Genomic DNA, 19,512 nt, shown 5'->3' on the forward strand with positions numbered 1-19,512 from the left:
CCACCCTCAGCCTTTTCATTGTCCGAGGGGAAAACAAACCCACTTGGAAGAGTGAAGGGAACTCCTGTCATAAGAAGGGTCTAAGCGTCAGTTTCTAGCGTCATGGGAATTCAGCAAGTAGTTTCAGATTTAATAAGGTGAATCTCATGGGCTTTATCCTCCATAAAACTTCCTTGGAATTGGCTTTCTTTCCATTTATCCTCCCACCTGTCCTTCTTTGAAAATCTCTTACAGCTTTCCTCTCTAGCCAGCTCCTATTCCCTCAGCCTGATTCACAGACCTTTCTTCAAGCTCTTTTCACATCTTCCTAGTCCAGGCTCTTCTCTAGTTTGCTGCCAGGTTTTGCCTGTTCTCTGGTACCCTTGTTGCTGGTGAATGGAACCTCTTCTCAAACTCAGGAAATCTACCATTGAAGAGGTTTCTTTTCCCAGTATAAAAGAAATGGCTGGAGCACCACAGCTAATCTCAACCTCCTCCCAGAGCCCAGTGCAGTCCAAGGAAACTGCATGTCCCAGCATGTCACTGCCTGTCTGCAACGAGTGTTTAATTTCCAAAAAGCCATGTGCTCTGTATGTTCTGCGGGGGCCAAGCAGTATATGAAGACCTGTTTTCCGGTAGTCATCAGAGCAATACACAGAGTTAATTCCTCTTCTGAACACACTGACATGAAGTGCTCTGAGTGCAAAGAATCCATCCAGATTTACCCAGGAAAATCAGAGCTGTGATTCTCTTTGGTTGCCTGGCTGCTCTGAAAAGCTAATTTTAAGTGTTAACACTTGAATTTTTTTTTTATTCTAGTCATTTTAACAAAAATTTAACTTTGATTTTTTGAATGTAGACCCTTAGCTATCCAGCCTGAGTCCCACCCTTCTCTGCAGAGAAATAGATGGAATATAAGAATCGGAAATGCTTAATATCATGATTACAGCATCTCATTAAAAATAGTCAAACCAGCCCTAGGAAGCCTACAAAGAACCAGCAGCATTAAGGACTAGTTTGCGTAATCACTCAGGCTGGGGTTGTGTGTGCAGTTTGAGTCAAGAGGCAATACAGGCAGGCTTGGGAGCTGATGAGGCCGAGCGAGTAAGTTGTGCTCTGTTCTGTCACGTTGACATGCTAACAGTTACCCGTAAGCTCTTAGCTCCAATATTCCCATTCTTTGAGTATCAACATTTGCATATTCTGCATCTCTAGTGATAAAGGGTTACTCTGCACACCTGAGAGTCTGTGGTCACGTAGTTTGCAATGCCCCTCTGACAGTATTAAGGGACCTGTCAGCACAGATTTGGGAATGGATTGTATATGAATTTAACACCCTTGAATCTAGTGGGCTATAAACTTACCATAAATTTATACATAAATTATACATATACACACCACAAACAGGAGGTGCTTCTCTGAATCATGACTTCAAATACGGATTTGCCACACCAAATACTGATGTGACCCTAACGATAATAGTGATTGACGGCACAATCTACCTGAGACCTCACAGTGAGGGGAACCTGGCTCCTTTTGCCAAGTTTAATTGTGTAACAAGGCTCCTGCCTTGTTATCCTGAGATAACTCAAAAGTAATCATCTTGTTTGCAGCTGACTGGGACCGTCCTTTTCATTGCTCTCCTGATTCTCTTTCTGCTGCTGGCTCTGGCTCTTCTGTGGTGGTTCTGGCCCCTTTGCTGCACGGTGGTAAGTATGGGGTTTTATTCTTTTGACTTGGTTTCGTCTCTTCTCTGCAAAAGCATGGGGTTAAAGTGTTGGAGTGGGTGGTTAACTTTGTTTAAGAAAAATGCTGCCAGGTTTATAAGGTCCTGATTCAACAAATTGCTTAAAGTGCTTGTTGAAGTCAGTCTGGCCTGGGTTTTTGAATGTTGCAAGGCCTATGTGATTTTGACACTGAATGAGAAGTTTAAGTGAGCTTGTGGACGTGGCCCAATTTTCTCTAGGGATCGAGACCTCCTTAGAACAAGATTTGGAAAGTGTAATGGAACTGATTTACTAATATGTGCATAAGCTGTTACGGTCCTTTTTAAAGACAAGAGTTAGGCTTTCTTCTTTATTCTGAGGAGCTGCAGATTCCGAGTGAGTATTTTGCACTAGCTTGGTAATTACATGACATTTTTAAGGCAGAACTACCAGAATATGGAGCTGTATTATGAGTTACTTAATAGGGCACTTCTGGACTAATCAGATAGTTCAGTGTGATGGATTTAGCTTCTCATCTGCATTTATTTTATGCCAGCTGAAAAGCAATGGGGCTAATGAGAGGATTGAATGGGGGGGGAATGGAGCAGAGCAACCCATCTGTGATATGAGCAAGAAAGTAGAGAGGACATAGCACTGAGGTGGATGAACCCTACCATTATCTCAGATTTCTCCCATTCCTTTTGTATTCCAGGTGATCAAGGAGCCGCCGCCCCCACCACCTCCAGAGCCTGTAAGTATGCTATTTTTGAGCTGTTGCACTGTCTGCAGCTGCTGTAGTGTCTCGCGCTGCCCAGGAACATCAGCCCTGTAGGTGTCTTAATGACACCTTGAAGGCTGTGAGAGGAAGTCTCTTGGGTCAGGACAGTTATTTCTGCCTTCTGGCCTCTTTATATACACACAGCAAGATGATTTCCATCTACAGAGAAAATAGTTGCATAACTCAGAAGTCCACAGACCAACAGTTCCTATGGTATTTTGTTCCTTCTGCTGCGCGTCAAACAGGCACGTAGGTAAATCTTTGCTTCTCAAGTTGTGCTGAAAGCTGTTCCTCCTCCAGTAAAGCTGCTGCTGTTCTCAGCAGTTGAGCCCAGATTGGCAGTAAGGAACAAAGTCTGGCAGCTGGAAGAAAGGACAGCGAAGGCCACATTCTTGTGGCTTTGCTACAGGAGAAGGAGACAAGAGCCTGCTCCCGCTGTGGCTCTGCTGCAGAGTGACCTTTGGAAGGACATTTAGCCCTTCTCCATTTAGGTTGTGAGCTGTTTGAGGCAGGGTTGTATTTAGCTCTGTTTGGGACAGTAACACACTGACCATGACCTCAGCTTAGTTTCACTGTACTATTTTCATGAAAATAATAGTAATAAATAAAAGTACCTCCAGAGAAAACTCATGCCTGCCTTTATTTCTTTCCTAGGCATAGGCAGTTAAATGATGGAAAAATACTTGCCTAACCCACAAGAGAAGCTTACAGTTTGCTGCTAACTTGCTGTAACTTGGCATGAATATCAGGAGGCAACCACAGCTGCTGTTTTGAGGTTGCCAGAGGCCATCATTACTGTGTATGTGATCCTGTTGCTTGTCCTGGGCTGCAGCACTGTGACAATTTAACTTTAGAATACGCACCAAAAATCACGCTGGTTTTAGGGTGATTAGTGTTGTCATGAAACATGCAGTTGCAGCCGTGCTGTGTTTGAAGGAGGTTTCAGAGAGCATCGTGCCCCTGCAGCAGAGTTCCCAGATGCTTTGTGATTATTCTCATCAGCAGAGATTTTAAATGCAATCAAAGAGACTGTGAGCTGATGTAAGCCTCCAGGAATAACGAAGAATGCAGATGTTATCCATCCCTTTACTTGGCCTTGTCTTTATCCAGTATGGATTGTTGTTTCATTATACTTAGCACTAGCCTCCCTAGGTATGGTGACCTGCCCTTTAGCTGATGTAGTCTGGTATTACTGCTATTAAACTGAACATAGTTATTTAAAACTTGTTCTAAACCACAAGCATTAGATTTCGATTACTTTTCAAAATGTAAGTGGTAGCTGTTGGTGTTGCTTTGCTGTGTGTTCAGTGTAGGGGATATTTGGTATAAATCCTTTATCAGCTGGAAAAGTATCAGCCATCACTATTAACTGTGTCCTGCTACTTTCAGGCTTGCCAGCAATAAGGTTGTTAGACATGAAGACTTGAAATCTGTGTTACACCCCTTGGAAGAGGCAGGATGTTTTATATAGTACTCTAGTTCACAATGAAATCAAATATAAATGAATTAAAACTGCTGATGTAGTTCACTGGGTACTGTTTTAGATGTGGCATGAAACAGGATAAAATTTGTTTGTGTGTCTGTTATACTCTTAAAAAACAAACAAACAAAAAACCAAAACAACAACAAAACCCAATGCCAAACCACAGTGCCTTCTTTGTATATTTATTTCTCTGACTTAGGGTAAAAACAAAACAACAACAACAACAAAACAAACAAAAACCCAAAACAAAACAAAAATAATCAAGCCCCAACCCCCTTACTAGTTAATGGAAATGTCAACTCTGGTCTTGCTTGGCCATACTAAAGAATTTGTTGGAGGAACTGACCCATGAACCATAGCTGAGAGATCAGATGTTGCTGAATAACTGATGGGAATACCTTTCTCCAAGGCATAACCTAAGAGTTAAATATGAACAAACAAAAATTAAGGTATGTTTTTTAAAAGCTGTTACTGGCTTTTGGACTCTCGATTCCTTTTACATTCCAATAGAAACATGTAGGGCAATTTTGAGAAGATGTCACCTAGTAATCTGACAATAATTTCTTTCCTCCTCTAGTATTTGGATTTCTTTTTTTTTTTTTTTTTTTTTTTTTTTTTTAGTAAAAACTAAGGCCAGGCAGTGTTCCTAGAAACGTACTTGTACTGATGAAAATTAGCAGAAAGCACTGTGCATGGCCAGTCCAAGAGCAGCACGCACATCTGCATATCAGCATGAGGTGTTGTTATTTGTCTTTAATAAAGAGCGTGAGGAATGAAAATGGTCTTTTAGGAGGCTTATTGGGTCCTTTCCTCAATTATGTGTGTACTTGGAGAGTGTCATGGTGTGACTTTCAGCTGCCTCAACTCAGCGTAATGATAGGGAGTCTGAGAAATCCCAGTGACTTTTATCAGCTCAACATGATAGAGCTGGAGATGTGTTCCCAGGGTTGTCAAACCAGGAACATTTGCTAGCTTTTATTTAAGCAAGAACAGAACAATGAACCTGAAGTAAAACCCTGATTCAGACTCTCCCACGTTCCAGAAAAATAGTCTGCAGTCTTTGTAATTGCAAGTCAAAAACTCTGGATCTGAGCTTCCTGACAATTTGGAGATGCTCCAGTCTGAGTCCTGGTTCCAAACTGTACAGCTTGAGCCAGACTCTACAAAGAATCAAGCAACGTAGAATAACTGGTTACAGCTGCCATGAGAAAAGGGTCTGATGCACATGTTAGAAGACTCACAGTGGTAGCTTTTTTCCCCTGTTAGGTGACATTAAGTTCTAAAAGCGCAATTAATAAATGATTTCTTTGGGCTAACTGATTGCTGCATTTTCTGCATAGCATAGTGGCAAGCCAGTATAATGTACGATTCATCTCCACTTTGCCTTCCCCTACAAGTCAGTTGTGATTTTGAAGCTCAATGCATATTTGACTAAATAAAAGCTGCCTGGAGAGAGGAATAGGCAATCCTCTTTGGCTTCCCTAGTTAAAATTGCAGCTGCAGAGACAAGAGACACTTGTTTTTTGTCAGCAAATGAGTATAACACACAAAGCCAGATATCCAAGGATTGGACCATAGGACGTTCAGTTGATTTCCATAGTTCATGCTGTTTATGTGAGAACAGTAATAATATCTCCCTGTCTTTCCCATAGGAATCAGATGATGAAGATGGATTGCCAAAGAAAAAGTGGCCAACTGTGGACGCATCTTATTATGGAGGTCGAGGTGTTGGTGGCATTAAGAGGATGGAGGTATTTGGCTTGTTCTTTAGTGTTGTAAAAATCAGCTCATTTAATTATAAATCATAGCAATATAGTTTTATGTGATTTTTAAAAAGCTACCTTGATGGAATAGAGACTGGGATTTAATTAGGGCTTGTCCACCCGATTGCACGTGCTGTCCAAATAACAGACATCAAGCTGCCATCATTTGCATGAATAATTAAATGAACCTAGCATTATAAGTCAGAGAAAATTTGCAGGTTAAGAAATGCGATAAGCCCCAAAAGAAGTTATAATTTACTGAATCAAACCCTTCAGTGCAGTTGGGTCCAGTTCTTGTCTCAGGCAGAATTACATTGGGTTTGAGTTTTGAGGGTGCCACCTACACTGTGCATGGCTGGCTGGAAGCAGTTGGTTTGGGGAATTTAAACCAGTGATTTTTCTCTTTTTTCCTCTCTTTTTCTTTCTTTTTTTTTTTCTTTTGCAGTTGTTTTTTTTTCAGTTAAGTATTAACTCCTAATACACATAAACACATCTGTGTTGAAACTGGCCAATGAATCAAATCCTGCCCTGGGATTCATGCACAAGCCAGTCTTGATGTGTAAAGTGAGGTGTTACTGTGAAAGGAATTTGCCTTGTGCTGTCCTATGGCATGTACATTCCAGGGAGTCAGTGGATAATGCTGTGATCAGCTGCTAACTCCTGTAAATAACCATGTTAGTGAAATCAAGTCAATATTCCTAACCATGGATAATATAAGGCGGGGAATTGTCACTCACTTGTATCAGCTGAGGGCCTAGTGATGTCTTTTAGGGATGTCACACCAGAAACTCCCACTAGATTTAATTGGTAGCTGAGGGAGGTGGGCTAATGTAAGCCAGCTGAGGATCTAGACCAAATTAGGGCTAACAGAATGAAAGCAATGGCTTCTCAGCAAGTCCCTGCAGGTCTGCAGTTGAAGTATTGCATCTTAATATCCTTAACCATTTTCCTCGGGAGAATTTTGTCCTTGATGCTGAGTAACCCTATGGATCATATATTGCCCTTGAATGCAGCATCACATTTCTGTTTGAGGTAAGTCAGACAACAAAACCAGAATTTCAGCTTGAAATAGGTAGTGTATAGTGTGTGAAGAAAAAGTTACTGACCTCTCTTGTGACTGTGCAAGATCATCTTTGGAAGAGCTGTTTTTAGTAGTAGCTGCACAAGTTTGAGGGCTGATGCTCTTAAACCATTCAAGTACTTGTCCACTGACCCTTTTTTCACTTTTGAACTGGACAACAGGAGCTGCTTAGGACAAGTGTAAAGACTGCCTACCTTCAGCTGGTGCTGCTGCCTGCTTTTTGCATGAGGCAGTGGGAAGCGTATTACACCTGTGTCCTAGCAGACCTGGGCAGAGTGCTTCAGATTTCACTTGGAAATGGATTAATCTGCCCTGGATGCTGGGAATTCCCACAACACCTTAGGTTAGTGGAAGGTGCAAAGGCTAGTAGTTCAAGCAGCTTTTGAGTGAGACTATTTGACTCTTAAATATGTCTTTCTGATTACAGTGGGAGTTTGGTGCCTTCATAAATTTGGCTTCATGTCTGGTAGCATTGGGTCATCTGACGGAAACTAGATTAATGTCTGTGAAAACCACATGCAGGTGGGGACTGCTGAAGTGTCCCTACTTACAGTGTGCTTTCTTGACTTCAGGTGCGATGGGGAGACAAGGGGTCAACAGAGGAAGGAGCAAAATTGGAGAAGCCCAAAAATGCTATTATTAAGTTGCCAGAACAGGAGTATGAGCCATGGGAACCCAAGCCAAAAAAGCCCCATGTGAGAAAACCACCTTCCCGGCGGAAATGGTACACTCCGATCAAGGTAATGTGTCTGCCCCTCAGTTTTACCAAGTCTCTTATTTCATGCATGTTACTACATCCCACTTCCTTAGCGCAGCCTTTCTTACGGCACAGCTGGGAGAGCCTATTTAGAAAAATAGCCAGTAACCCTCAACTGTGCCTGTTTCTTGGAACGTGCATTTCACCTGGCACTGTGTTGCCATAGTTTTTTGAGGAAGAGTGGAGGGTGTTGGAGGGCATGAGCAGAGATCTTCCTCCCTCAGCTCACACCTTCTTTTCAGTTGCTTTTGCACAGCCTGGATTGCAACAGCAGATATCTCAATTCTTAGGGAAGGCGGATGCTGCTTTGTGCCATCTCAAAGCAGCATACAAAGGGGATGAGATAAAGTGCACCATCCTTGCTTTGATTGCACTGTGGCTAAGGCCTTGGGTTGGGATTCAGCTCTCTTCCCCTCTAGTTCAGCCACAAGACGCAGTGTTTGATTTTGGGCAAGTCGCTCAGTCTCTCCACACTTTCATCCCCATTTCTCCCGTGTCATTATAGTATCTGGTGTCTCCATGTCTTTTAATGTATGTATCCTTACACAACCCTTGAGGCAGGGCAGAGCTGTTATCTCCGCTTACAGAGAAGGAAGCTGGAGGGCTATTGCAGGCCAAGGGAGCAGCATACCATGCTCATCCCAGAAACCTGTGGCCATATCCCAAACCAGTTCTTTGTGGGATGAGGTCTCCCCTCCACACCATGCTCACAGATCAGTTTAACAGTGCTTGAATCTATTGTCTGGAAAGTACCTGTGAGTTGTAAAGCCTGCCTAGGTGGGCTTTAAAGTCTTGTGGCTGTTTATCCGTTCTCCAGCTCACCTCCCATCAGTACAGTGCTTTTGTTGTTCCGCCTTTTGTTAACGTAACACCTGTCTAATTGTGCTTCTTAGGGGAGTTGCTCACAGTAAACTACAGTCATCCTCAGTAAGTTTCAAGCAGGCTGAAATTGGCCCATTGCGTATTGGATACATGTTACCCCGTTGAGGACTCTTTTCTGGCTGTCCAGATAAGCAGTATACAGAGGCAGGGGCACAGGAGCAATGTTTGTGCAGACAATTTAATATGCAAAGGCTGGATCAGCTCACCTGTAGTTTAATCTCATGCTGTTTTCCCCAAATTTCTTGGTCATGTCATATGTGTGTGTGTTTGTTTGTGTGTATGTATGTGTATATATACTTATACACACACACATACATATATATTCACACACACACGTATACATACATACATTTTTTTTTTTTTTTATTCCAGGGCAAACTTGATGCACTGTGGGCTTTGGTTCGACGAGGCTATGATCAAGTCTCTCTTATGAGACCGCAGCCAGGGGATAAGGTAAGGTGTCACAAACACACTGGCATGTCACTTCTCTGTTAGCAGCGGCAATGCTCTTCCCTCCAACCACCCCATCTTTTTTTTTTTTCTCTTTTTTTTTTTTTTTTGTGAGCTTGTCTATTTTCACATTACCCTAAGGCTAAAAGTTTGTCACAAGTACCCGAGATTTCAAAATGAACTAAAATGTTTGCTGTGGCATCTATTTAAAAGTATTGCCCCAAAAGGTCAACAGCAATGTCTCCTCTCTGATGATTTGAGCAAACTGAGGAAGAAGCTGGCCAGCCACAGTAGTATATGAGACCTTTGTCAGCCATGTAAGTTCTTAGCCTTTTTTTCTGGGCACGCATGTTGAAGTGAAAGGATAGGTTCTTTGTTTGTGGGTTCTGGGGGACTGCTCATTTTGAATTTAATATGCAGTAGTCGTTCTACAACAGTGATTATCCTTCCTACCCGACTTCATAAAAATGCTTCTCAAATTTAATAATAAAGTTAAGTGATTAATGAGAGAAATAATGAACTGTGCAGGTGATGAAGAAACAAATTATAGCCAAGTTAATGGAGAACAAAGTTTCTGTAGGATTCTGTGCAAAGACGTATTTCTCGGTCATATCCTATATGTAGGCAGAGAGTACCTCCTGCCTTGATAAAGTCTATTGGCCAAACATAGGTCAGGAGTAGATTCCTCCTGGGAGGAAGCAGGGAGTTTGTGCCTTTCAGAGCCACAGGATGTCTGTGTGCTGCCCCTGGGTCACTTGTGATAGCTTAGTTCAGAGCTCTCACAATTTCCCTCTGAGAGCCTGGCACGGCTATGGTTGTCTCTATCTTGTTATTCTGGGGGGACAACTCCTCAAGGATTGAGTGCTGCTGCTTTGGGCTATTGCACCTTCAGATTTGGCTTTCTGTGGTGGCACTTTGAAACTTGAGGACTGAGCAGAGACGACAGCCTCTTTGTCCCCCCTGCAGCCCTTCTCTGGCCAGAGTCCCTACATTTCATCACCTTTCCTCTCAGGGGAAGGGGTTATAGAGTTCCAGCAGTAGGGCCATAAAGTGCTTTTCTGGGGTAGGAGTGGTGCAGAGGCCCTCGTGCTGGGCTTGTTTGCCTGGATGACTTTCACACTTAATAACAGACTTTAAAACTAGCCCTAATTTGCATAATCTAGGGCAAATAAGTTGCATCCTTCTGGCTTTTGGCAAAACACCGTTATGGCATTTGTCTAGTTATTAACCAAACATGCAACTTCGGTGTTTAGTCTCTTCCATTTTTCTGTTGGTGCTTAAGGAAACTAAGAGAACAAACTCAGCTTCCTATGCTACTTTGTAAAATGGTCTTAACTGTTTCACTAAGCTCCATTTTTTTTTTTAAGACAGCTGTGCTCGAGACACCTTATTTACTTTTTAAGCATGATCTAGAGCTTCTGAATAGGCTCTTTAGGCCCAGCTGTATTTTGATAGCACTAACATTGTATAATATGAATCTATCCTCTGCCTTTCACTCCCTCAGTTGGTACATTTCTATCAGTGCAGAGCACAACAGAGTCTCTGTTAGCCCCCGCGGTCAAGAAACATGCAGGGGGCTGGCTCTGAACAGGGATCCTCAGTTCCTTGCCTTCCAGCTCTGCTGCAGGGCGGCTCAAAAGAGGCAATGTAAAACAGAGCGAGCTGAAGGATTATTGTATCAGGGAGAACATTAGAAAAATCAAACGTACATCTGGGAAATAGGTTGGAAAGAATCCTATTGAGCCAGATTCAGTGGAAGAATAGGATCATCTCTGTTCCCTGGCCTGTGAAATTAACTAAAGCTGAAGAATATTGAAAGTGAAACAAGAAAATGACTAGACATCCTTCTGCTGTTTAAAAATAAATAAATAAAAAGGACATCACAGGCCTGTATTTCACGGAGAAAGCTAGCACAGAAAAGAGCAAGGTTATTATTTATTGTTTGGTTGACTTTTCTAGTAGCAATCCCTCAGTGGAGAATTGGCTCCTTGTGAATTGGGCTTTTGGCGGGGAAGTGTATAAATATACATGTATTTACACATAAGTATATATGAGTATAAACACACATGCACACATTTGTTTTGTGGCTGAAGAATGGGGAGATCAAGCCAGTGCTATGAGTGACCGGCAGCCTGGAGAGCCTGGAGCTCTGGCTGTGCAGAGCTGGAGGAGCCCAGCAGCCCAGGAGCAAGCCCACAGCTCTGCTCCCTGCAGCCCAGGCAGGGACAAGGTCACTCCTGTCCAGGTGTGCTGACAGCAGTCCATGGATTCTGCTTTACTCTTGGGGAGACATGAAGGTACAGCCTGCCATGCCTCCGTGCATGCTGTTCTTCCAGGCTGCGCCATCCAGCGGCCAGTGACTGCGTGGTGACCTTGGAGATTGCTTTGCTTTGTGGGGTTTTGAGGGATTTGGGGGGGGGGCAGGGGGAAGAGTTCTTTGGGATTTTTGGTTTGCCTTTTTTGTTTGATTTTTAAAGCAATTTCATAGCTGTCTTGGTTGATCAGGAAAACTTAGGGCTCAGAAAGCAAAAGGAACACAATTTAACTCTGTTTTGGGAGTGGCATTTGGATTAGTAACTCAGAAAATTCCTATCTCAGAATTTCCCAGAATTCTCTTTTATCTTATCAAATTATTATCTTTACATTTTCAGTGATTACCGGAGATATAGGTTGTTTCCCACTGGAACAAGATAACTCACTGAAGTTACATTTTCCAAATTTCTGTTTCACAGTTTACCTCCATTGGAAAAAAAAAAAGTTTTCATTTTCCATTTTTATTGCTTCAGTTAGGCATATGTTCGCTTTTTGCAGCCATTGGGAGAAACTATAGCAAAACAGTTTTTCCCGCATAATGAAAATACTAATTATAGAAAGAGAACATCCACAGTACAGGGAGAAAAATATTTTTCACAAGGCTTTTGGGACAGGGAAGATGACAAAGGAGAATTTTTTGACATTAAAACATCCTTTAAAAGCTTTCAAAAAGTGTAATTTCTTTCATCATTTGAAAATGAGTACTGTGGTTTGGGAACTTTTCTCCCCCCAAAATCTGAAAAATATTTGTAGGAAAACTCGTTCGGTGATAGTTTTGGTGGAAACCAAAATACATTAATGTTTTTGGTATATTCACCAGTGTATCTGGTTTCGTCACAGAGAAGCAAAAGTCTGTTAGACATTTTTCAGAGCTGTTCAGCATCTTCCCCAACACAGCCATCTTCTCTTTGGCTCTGCAGACCATACAGCGAAGGGAGTATTGCTACCCCACGTTTTCAGATCATGACTTCTCCCCCAGTCCCATCATGAAGGGAAGTTAAAAATGGCACTGTTTGCATTTTTTTGAGTCTTCATGTGGTGAAGCCTGTTCCAGAGTGTGTGTGAGCGCCTTGCAGTGGAAATTCAGGCTGAAGTGTGTGTGGAGGAATACAGGGCTGACTGCTGCAAGGGACTTTCTGTTGTCCTTTCCTATGGGTGGCCAGGGCTGCTGTCTATCCATCCTAATTTCTTCCTTCATCGTGATCCTGTTGCCTTTCCCAAACCATCTGCTCTTTTCCTTACCTGTGCGCCCCTTGGCCTCCTGCCCTAGATATTCCCTTCCATTCCCTTCTGTGGTTTCTTCCTCTCCTTTCTGTCTCTCTCAGTCGTTGTTTCCCTGCACTTCCCCTTGATGAGACAGACTGGTGCCCTGCAGCCCTGCCCTCTGGGAGCAATGGGCTGGTAACCAGCCTCCTTCCCCTGTTCCTCTCACGCTGCAGGAACTGAGCTGCTGGTAGGAGCATGCCCTGGGTTATGGCCTCGCTGCGGAGCTGGCTGAGGCTCCTGAGAGCTCCCCTGCCCTGGCTCATGCCTTCCATGGACTTATCAAGAAAAGGATCTCAGGATGGATGACCTGTCAGTATTAGGCAGGATTGTATTAATAGGACTGGCTGTGAAAATCACAGGCGCTTTTTGGAACTGCCTATTTAAAGAAAACCAGCCAAGCACAAGCTCTGATGCCCCTTCTCCTGGGAGCTGTGCCCACGGTGTTTGGCTTGGCTCTGCAGACAGCTCCTCCTCTTGGTTGCCATTCAAGATCATGTCATGGCACCACCGCTGAAGTTGGTTATTTGCTTGGGAAGTACCTTAGTAAAGGGTCACAGGACCCTGCTCACTCGACTTCTGCAGGTCACCCCTAGCAGGAGCTTCTGTTGCAACAGGATGGGACAGCAAGGGATAAACACGCTTAGCTCTACCCCATCATTAGCAGACAGGCTGCTATTTGTGGGATGGCTTTTTGCTGAGGTCTCAGATGGCATCAGCAGAGGAGTGAAGAGATGAAAAAGGGCTAGTGGCTCTGCTATGGATTGCTGGGCTTTCTTCCTTGCAGTAATATACAAAGGTGAAGCCTTCATAGGCATTTGTGCTACTGCTGCAGTGATGGATCTCGTAGAGCTAGGCTATTCTTCTCTTCCCTCCCCCAGAAATTTGGGGCTTAGAGGACCAGCAGTCACTCTTTTGGCCCAAGAAAGGGATTGACAGCTCTGAGGTGGGGACACTGCTCATCCAGCAACAGGGAGCATGTCAGAGTGGCCACAGGGCCTGGTGAGCTATGTCTTGCTCAAGATACACAGGCTGCCTTGAGGACTTCTCCATCACTGTCTTGGTGTCCTCCTGAGCTTGCAGGGGGCTGCTATGAGGATTGGAGTTTGGAAAAAAAACTAATGTCTGGCTATCTCGAAGTATCTCATAGAAACCACAGTAGCTGGTGTGGCAGGCTGTCAGTAGTCTCTGCAAAAGGGAACTTTCAAGCTCTTCCCCTTGGCCTCATGGATCAAAAGTTGGGCCATTACCAACGCCAGCAAGTAAACATTAAAAGCCCCAATGTGCGCAGGGAGGAAGGTGAGGTGCTTCTTTCAAACGGTCTGCTTAGTTGCTGCTTTCAGCAAATCCATTCCATTTTGCATTTCAGCACATACTGTCACAGGAAATTCTCAGAGGCTCGGTTTACGGAAAACCTCAACTAAAAAAAAAGAAGACATTTTTTCCCCCAGGCAGAATTGCTCTTGTTTACTTTAAAGCTTTAGAAAATGATCTCATTTTTGTTACTGAAAATTACCTGCAACAGAGAGTGAGAGTGTAGACTTGATTTTGCTGTCACCATCACCCTTGTATACTCATGGGACTTTACTTAGAAAAAAGCAGTGCTTTAGCAGTGGTTTGCACATGCAAAGCCCTTTCCTGGGGAAGGGGACTAGAAGAAGGCTGTTGTACAAAAATCTGAAAGCCTTTTTTCCTTCTTCATTCCATAAAACTAAAGGTTAAAAGGCTGCTGTGCAGCCAAAAATTTCACGAACTATGATCTGCTGGTCATATTGGAAGCCAGGACTTCTGGGTCCTTTCAAGTTCTCACCATTGAGTTACTGTGTGACTTTGAACAAGGCACAGCAGCTGGAATTTTAAACACCAGCCTCTGAAATGAGAACAGGAGTATTTGGTTTCCTTATTCTGTGCGTCCCTTTCAAAGTGATCGCTCTTAAGCTGATAGGTTTGTTAAAGCTCAGAAGGTCTGCTTACCCTGAAATTTTGAGCAATTCCTTGTAATGCTGACCATGACATCTATGTGCCTTAGTTTTCTCACTGCAAAATAATCATGAGAACACAGTATTTACCTTCCTTACAACTGTGAGGTTTGGTTAAGTCCTGCTGGGCACTTGGGACTCCTCAGATGAATGGTGGGACACCAAACCTATGGATTATTAATGACTAGTAATTACTTTCTGGCTGCTACCTACAGGTGGTCAGCAGTTTGAATGCAGCCCATGGGGATGGCAGCACCCGCCTGTCACTCCACGCTAGCTGCCCACGTACCAGTGCTATTTGGAGCTCATTCTAATTACTTCTTTTCAAGACCGAGTAATGGCTTTTAATAGGCTTCCCTGCCACTTGCTTAGAGATGTGTTGTAATCGCCCAAGCAGTAATTGGCAGAGCTACAGGGGGTGCTGGAAAAGCAGCACTGAGCTCCTTCAGACTGTATTCATCAGCGACTGCTGCCTGGTTCTGGGGCTTTTCTCCCTTTGCTTAACCTTTCTGGAGCCAATTACCTTCATAAGCTGCTGAAAAATTAAAGAGACGGGGACATTGCCTGCCACAGTTGGTGATCTCACTTTGTCACTTTCAATGAAAATGTGACACATGTTGCTCCCATTTTACTTCTTTTTTTTCTTTTTGCAAAGGATACCAGTATCTGTAAGGTTCATTCCTGCTGTAACAGGCATCGCATGGGGGAAAAAAGCTCCTTGGTGTGGGACCAATGTCCTAATGCACAGTTCCCAGGATGTGCTGAGCACTGCAGCTGGAAACATGTAATCAGTGACTAATGAATTTCCTGTCCTGCAAGAAGCCCACGTACTGGCGTTACCTCTCACTCGTGCCAGGATCATGTTATTTCTGATGTGGAAGAAGAATTTGCAAATAGGCTTTGGGGATAGATGCTGCCTGTCTGCCCCTGGGTGGAACTAGCAGTCTGTCCACATCTTTGGGAGCCAGAGGCATACCCAGTAACAACCGCCACAAGAGGCTCTTCTGAAGGATGGGTACAAATCCCAGGTCTGGTGCCACTTAGCACACAACAGGATGAAGAAGGATTGGCCTTGTGGTTAAGACACTGAGATGTGACTTCAGAGACCCTGGCTGTAGCTGTTGTGAGTTACTTCACTTCTGTTGTGCTGTAGTTCCGCAGTGATAAATGAGATGAACAGTAAATTCTAGGAGGGTGAGACCGTGTTCCTAACAGCACTTTGAGCACTTCATAGATGGACTCTGTTAGGTAGACAGGGGGCTCTTCTGCTATGCTTAAAGCATGTGTACCACTTTGATATTTCTTTGATATTTATGGTAAAGGAACAGGTTCATCGGGTCTGATTCTCCATTTTTTATAGGGAATGTGACTTTGGGATAAGAACTGGTGATTTAGTCCCTTGTTAACTGCAACTCTGACATGTCTGCCTTGGGGAATAGGCTCTTCAGTGTCATTATCACAGTTTTCTAGGCAGCACTTCAGTGATGCTCCACAATTGTACTTAAGAGTACAGTGTGTCTAAGCTATACAGGCCTGGCTTGGAGTCAGGTGACTATCCTGGGGCTTAGGAGGAAGCCTACAACTGAAAATACATCTTTTTTGAGAAGACAAGTGCACAAATGCACATGCAGTTGCTTACTAGGACTGCACGTACAGATCCATGATTTGCATGTACAAAGGAACAGATATGCTGCGGCCAATATGTGTGTTTGTTTCCTGGCAGCACCTCTGGATCAATGCTGAACCCTATGTTACCTTGTTTCAGTTGGATTGCTGGCAGCTCTGCATCCCTCATTGTCTTCTGAGTTGGGTAACAGTCTAGAAATTAACCTACCCAGCCACCCTTAGCTCTCTGCTTACATACTTGTAGTAACTATGTAGGAATCTGTTTCCCTATATGCAGAATGAGCAATGGTGTGACCTTCCTTTGAAGGCGTTTGAGCGCTAGAAATAAAAAAACACTGTGTAAGATAATGTATTAATACTATTATTCATACTAAAGTTGTTGTACAGAGTGATAACGAAAAATCAAAAGGTATTGCATCATTACTTTCCATAGAGGAGCTGTAGTTCTGGATGCCTCTATTCTTGTATAAACTACTGTGGTTCATGCTGTGGTACCAGAAGAAAACCCAAATCGCTGTGTCTGCCATTGTACGAGTCACACAAAGATACTACACAACCTGAAGAGCTTATGAGCTACGTCTGTTAAGTCTTAACCTTAACTTAACTTAATCTTGCTTTGAACATAGACATCAGGTTAATAATAAAATTCTCCGGTTTTATATGCCAGTTTTGTCTCAGATAGGAACTGTTCCTGGAACAACAAGACTGCAAACACCTTGCGCTCTTTGCAGCGACGCTGGTGGTTTCTGCAGTGTTTTAAGATCTTTCTGCTCCTTTTTTTTTTTTTTTGGCATGTGAACATATCCCTTCTTTTCCCTTCCTTTTTGGGTTCCTTCTAGGGAACATAACTACCCAAGTAGACACCTCAGTCTTCACTGGCTGATAACTTTAAGGAGTGGGATATACAGAAATTTTAAAGAGAAGCCTACCAAAAGCAGTGTCCCTTCTTGCAATGCTAAAGGCCAGGTACTTTGAGTGGAGCGGAGCTTTGAAAAAATGAGAGGAGGTGTACCTGGGTTTTTTCTACTGCTGTGGGACAGGCCACTGTCTCTGGTAAGTTGAGACCAGGGTGTTTAACAGAGGTTGTATGAGAGAGGTGGCGATGGGGTGTTCATGGAAAAGAGTAACTTCAAAATGCAGAACTGGTGCTTGATAGACTGGTCAAGCTGCATAGGGAAAACACGGCAGAGAGATATTTGCATAGAGTGTTAGGTCTCTATAGCATACCTGAAATGGGAAGGAGAGTTCCGTGTCAGGACTTTGGTACTTGAGGTGCTTCCCTGGTGTGTTCATTCCTAGAAATAATAAGGTGGTTGTGTCCCAAGGAGCTCTTCCATCCAACTTAACATAGGAGCTTTTGAGGGAGGAGAGATTTTCTGTGCTTTGTAAATATGCCAGCACTGATAACGAACTGTATGAATCTCATCCCAGGAGAAGAAAATCCTTGTGAGATAAGCACAGAGGAACCTGGGAACTGTGGGTAGCAGCAGAGCCATTTAAAGGCCAGTTACCCAGAGATGGGTTGGGGATACTTGTATCTGTTTCCAGCCTCTAAACAAAGAGGCAGCTTGTCTGTGTGGTGGGCCAAGATCTTACATTTTTGGCTGAGGCAGGGAAAAATAATAACCATTTTCACCAGAAATCTCTGAGTCTCCAGTATTATCCTATACCCTAGGTGGGTAAAGAGCATTGTGCTCTTCCTCTGTGCATGCCATAATCCTAGCTCGCTCCTGAAGAGACAATCAAGTAGTTCACCCTGGAAAGCATGATGACACTTAATTACAGTTTTAGCAAGACCAGTTACAGTCCTTTGTGGCCTAATTTTCTTCTCCCAACAAGCCGCCAGTAACTCAAGGCTGAGCCTGTTGCACCCAGCAAATGTTTGTTGCTCTTGTTGCTATGCTCCAAAGCCCTCCCCATTCTAGTTGATGGACAAATGCAATCTCCTTTTCCCTGAAAACGCCAAAGGAAAGAGAAGAATCTTTTGCAAACCAACCACTGTTGTTTTTTTCTTGAACCACATTCTAGTCTGGTCAGCATTCAAGTGTGGAAATGTGTGGTGCTGTGGTTAAAACAAGGGATGTGAGTCACGAGTCCTGAACTTGTAAATACCATTTTTTTTTTTTTTTTTTCCCCTGAAGCTGCTGCATAACCTTAGGTAGATGACACGACCTGACAGTGGCTCTCCTTGCTTCCTCCACTCGGGGAGCCTCATCCATAAAAGCTGTCAGAAAAGAGGAAGGCAGTAAATTGTGTGTTGTGAGTGCAGGTTTAGGTTAAGATATTTCTCTCAGGTTTGAGTGGGATTTGGTCTGGCGTGACTGTACTTTGAGATCAGTACTGAATATAAAGTATGCCTGATAGACCTTAAGTTTGATTACACTCAGTGTTATCCTTTTCTGTTCCCTTTGCCACTTCAGCTTTTTTAGGGCTCATTATCAACAGGCTTTGTTATGGATCTGCACTGTGCGTTACTTCAGCCACAACCTCAGCAAGGTCCAAGACATGTGATGTTTTGTGCATTCCTGCAAGATATCTTGTGACTCTGGCCATTCTTTCAGGAGGTGTCTGTAGCCCATTGCTGCATTTCCTGCTAAGGCAGGGCTGGAAACAACATGCAGCTCCCTGCTGAATGGAGTGTGATACAAACTATTTGAATATCCCTGTCTTCAGTACTGGGACGGGTTCTCCATGTCACCTGCTCCATGTCTTCATGTCACTTTCCTTGTGTGTCTTCGCTGGAAAAGTGGTATCAGGCATGTGAGAGCTGGATGGTGGGGGTGTGTTCAGCACAAAGTTTATTTTGCTGAAGGGTCCTGGTCCTAGCCTAAAAGGCCCGTTTCCCTGGCTGAGCTATTCCTCCCTCAGATTCCTCATTATTGGCTGGCTTCTCCACAGGTAAATTGGAAATAGCCCACTTCTCTTCAGTGTATTCCTGCACTGGTCTTCAAACTAACTGAATAGACTGCTCCCAGAGAACCCACCCCTAGTTTCAAGCAGTGCCATGGACAGTTGGGACTGTGAACTGGGGAGTAGTGTCTGCAGACGTGCGTGTCTTGGGAACCTATCAGTCCTTGATTGTATTCAACTCAGTATTCTGATTAAAGAAGATACAGTAGCCTGGGATACTGCAGCTATTAATCTTATGGCAAAACAGTTCCTATCTGTATCTTAATTCCCTAGTAGATCTGGAAACCATTTTCCACATGAGACTCTGTTTTGGTGAAAAACTGCTTCTTTAGATGGTCTGTAAATATTTTTGCACATTAGTGAAATTAGCTGAAGTGGAAAAAATACCCTTGAAAAGTCTCAATATTTTCAATTTTTGTTTTGAAACACCTTTTCTGCCCAAAACTCAAAGAAAAGATGTTTTGAATTGAACAACATATGTGTTTCAAGCCTGAGTGAAACTTATTTTGACATATTTCTTTTACTTGAAAAATGAAGACTTT

General features: G+C 43.3%; 2 protein-coding genes across 3 annotated transcripts in view; both read left to right on the forward strand.

Annotated features, from left to right (window-relative positions):
• ANTXRL (ANTXR like) overlaps window positions 1–19,512 on the forward strand; it is a 61,996-nt gene that overhangs the window by 29,862 nt on the left and 12,622 nt on the right. For both annotated transcript variants that reach the window (XM_075504968.1, XM_075504967.1), the window contains 5 exons: window positions 1,593–1,688; window positions 2,398–2,436; window positions 5,599–5,697; window positions 7,363–7,530; window positions 8,802–8,882. In XM_075504968.1, the coding sequence (XP_075361083.1) occupies window positions 1,593–1,688; window positions 2,398–2,436; window positions 5,599–5,697; window positions 7,363–7,530; window positions 8,802–8,882 (483 nt within the window). The remainder of the gene's footprint in view (window positions 1–1,592; window positions 1,689–2,397; window positions 2,437–5,598; window positions 5,698–7,362; window positions 7,531–8,801; window positions 8,883–19,512) is intronic.
• WASHC2C (WASH complex subunit 2C) overlaps window positions 1,194–19,512 on the forward strand; it is a 182,236-nt gene continuing 163,917 nt past the window's right edge. Inside the window, exon 1 of the mRNA XM_075504966.1 lies at window positions 1,194–1,197. The gene's annotated coding sequence lies outside the window, so the exon portion shown is untranslated. The remainder of the gene's footprint in view (window positions 1,198–19,512) is intronic.

Source organism: Mycteria americana, chromosome 6 (assembly GCF_035582795.1).
Source record: "Mycteria americana isolate JAX WOST 10 ecotype Jacksonville Zoo and Gardens chromosome 6, USCA_MyAme_1.0, whole genome shotgun sequence".
NCBI classification, from domain to species: Eukaryota; Metazoa; Chordata; class Aves; order Ciconiiformes; family Ciconiidae; genus Mycteria; species Mycteria americana.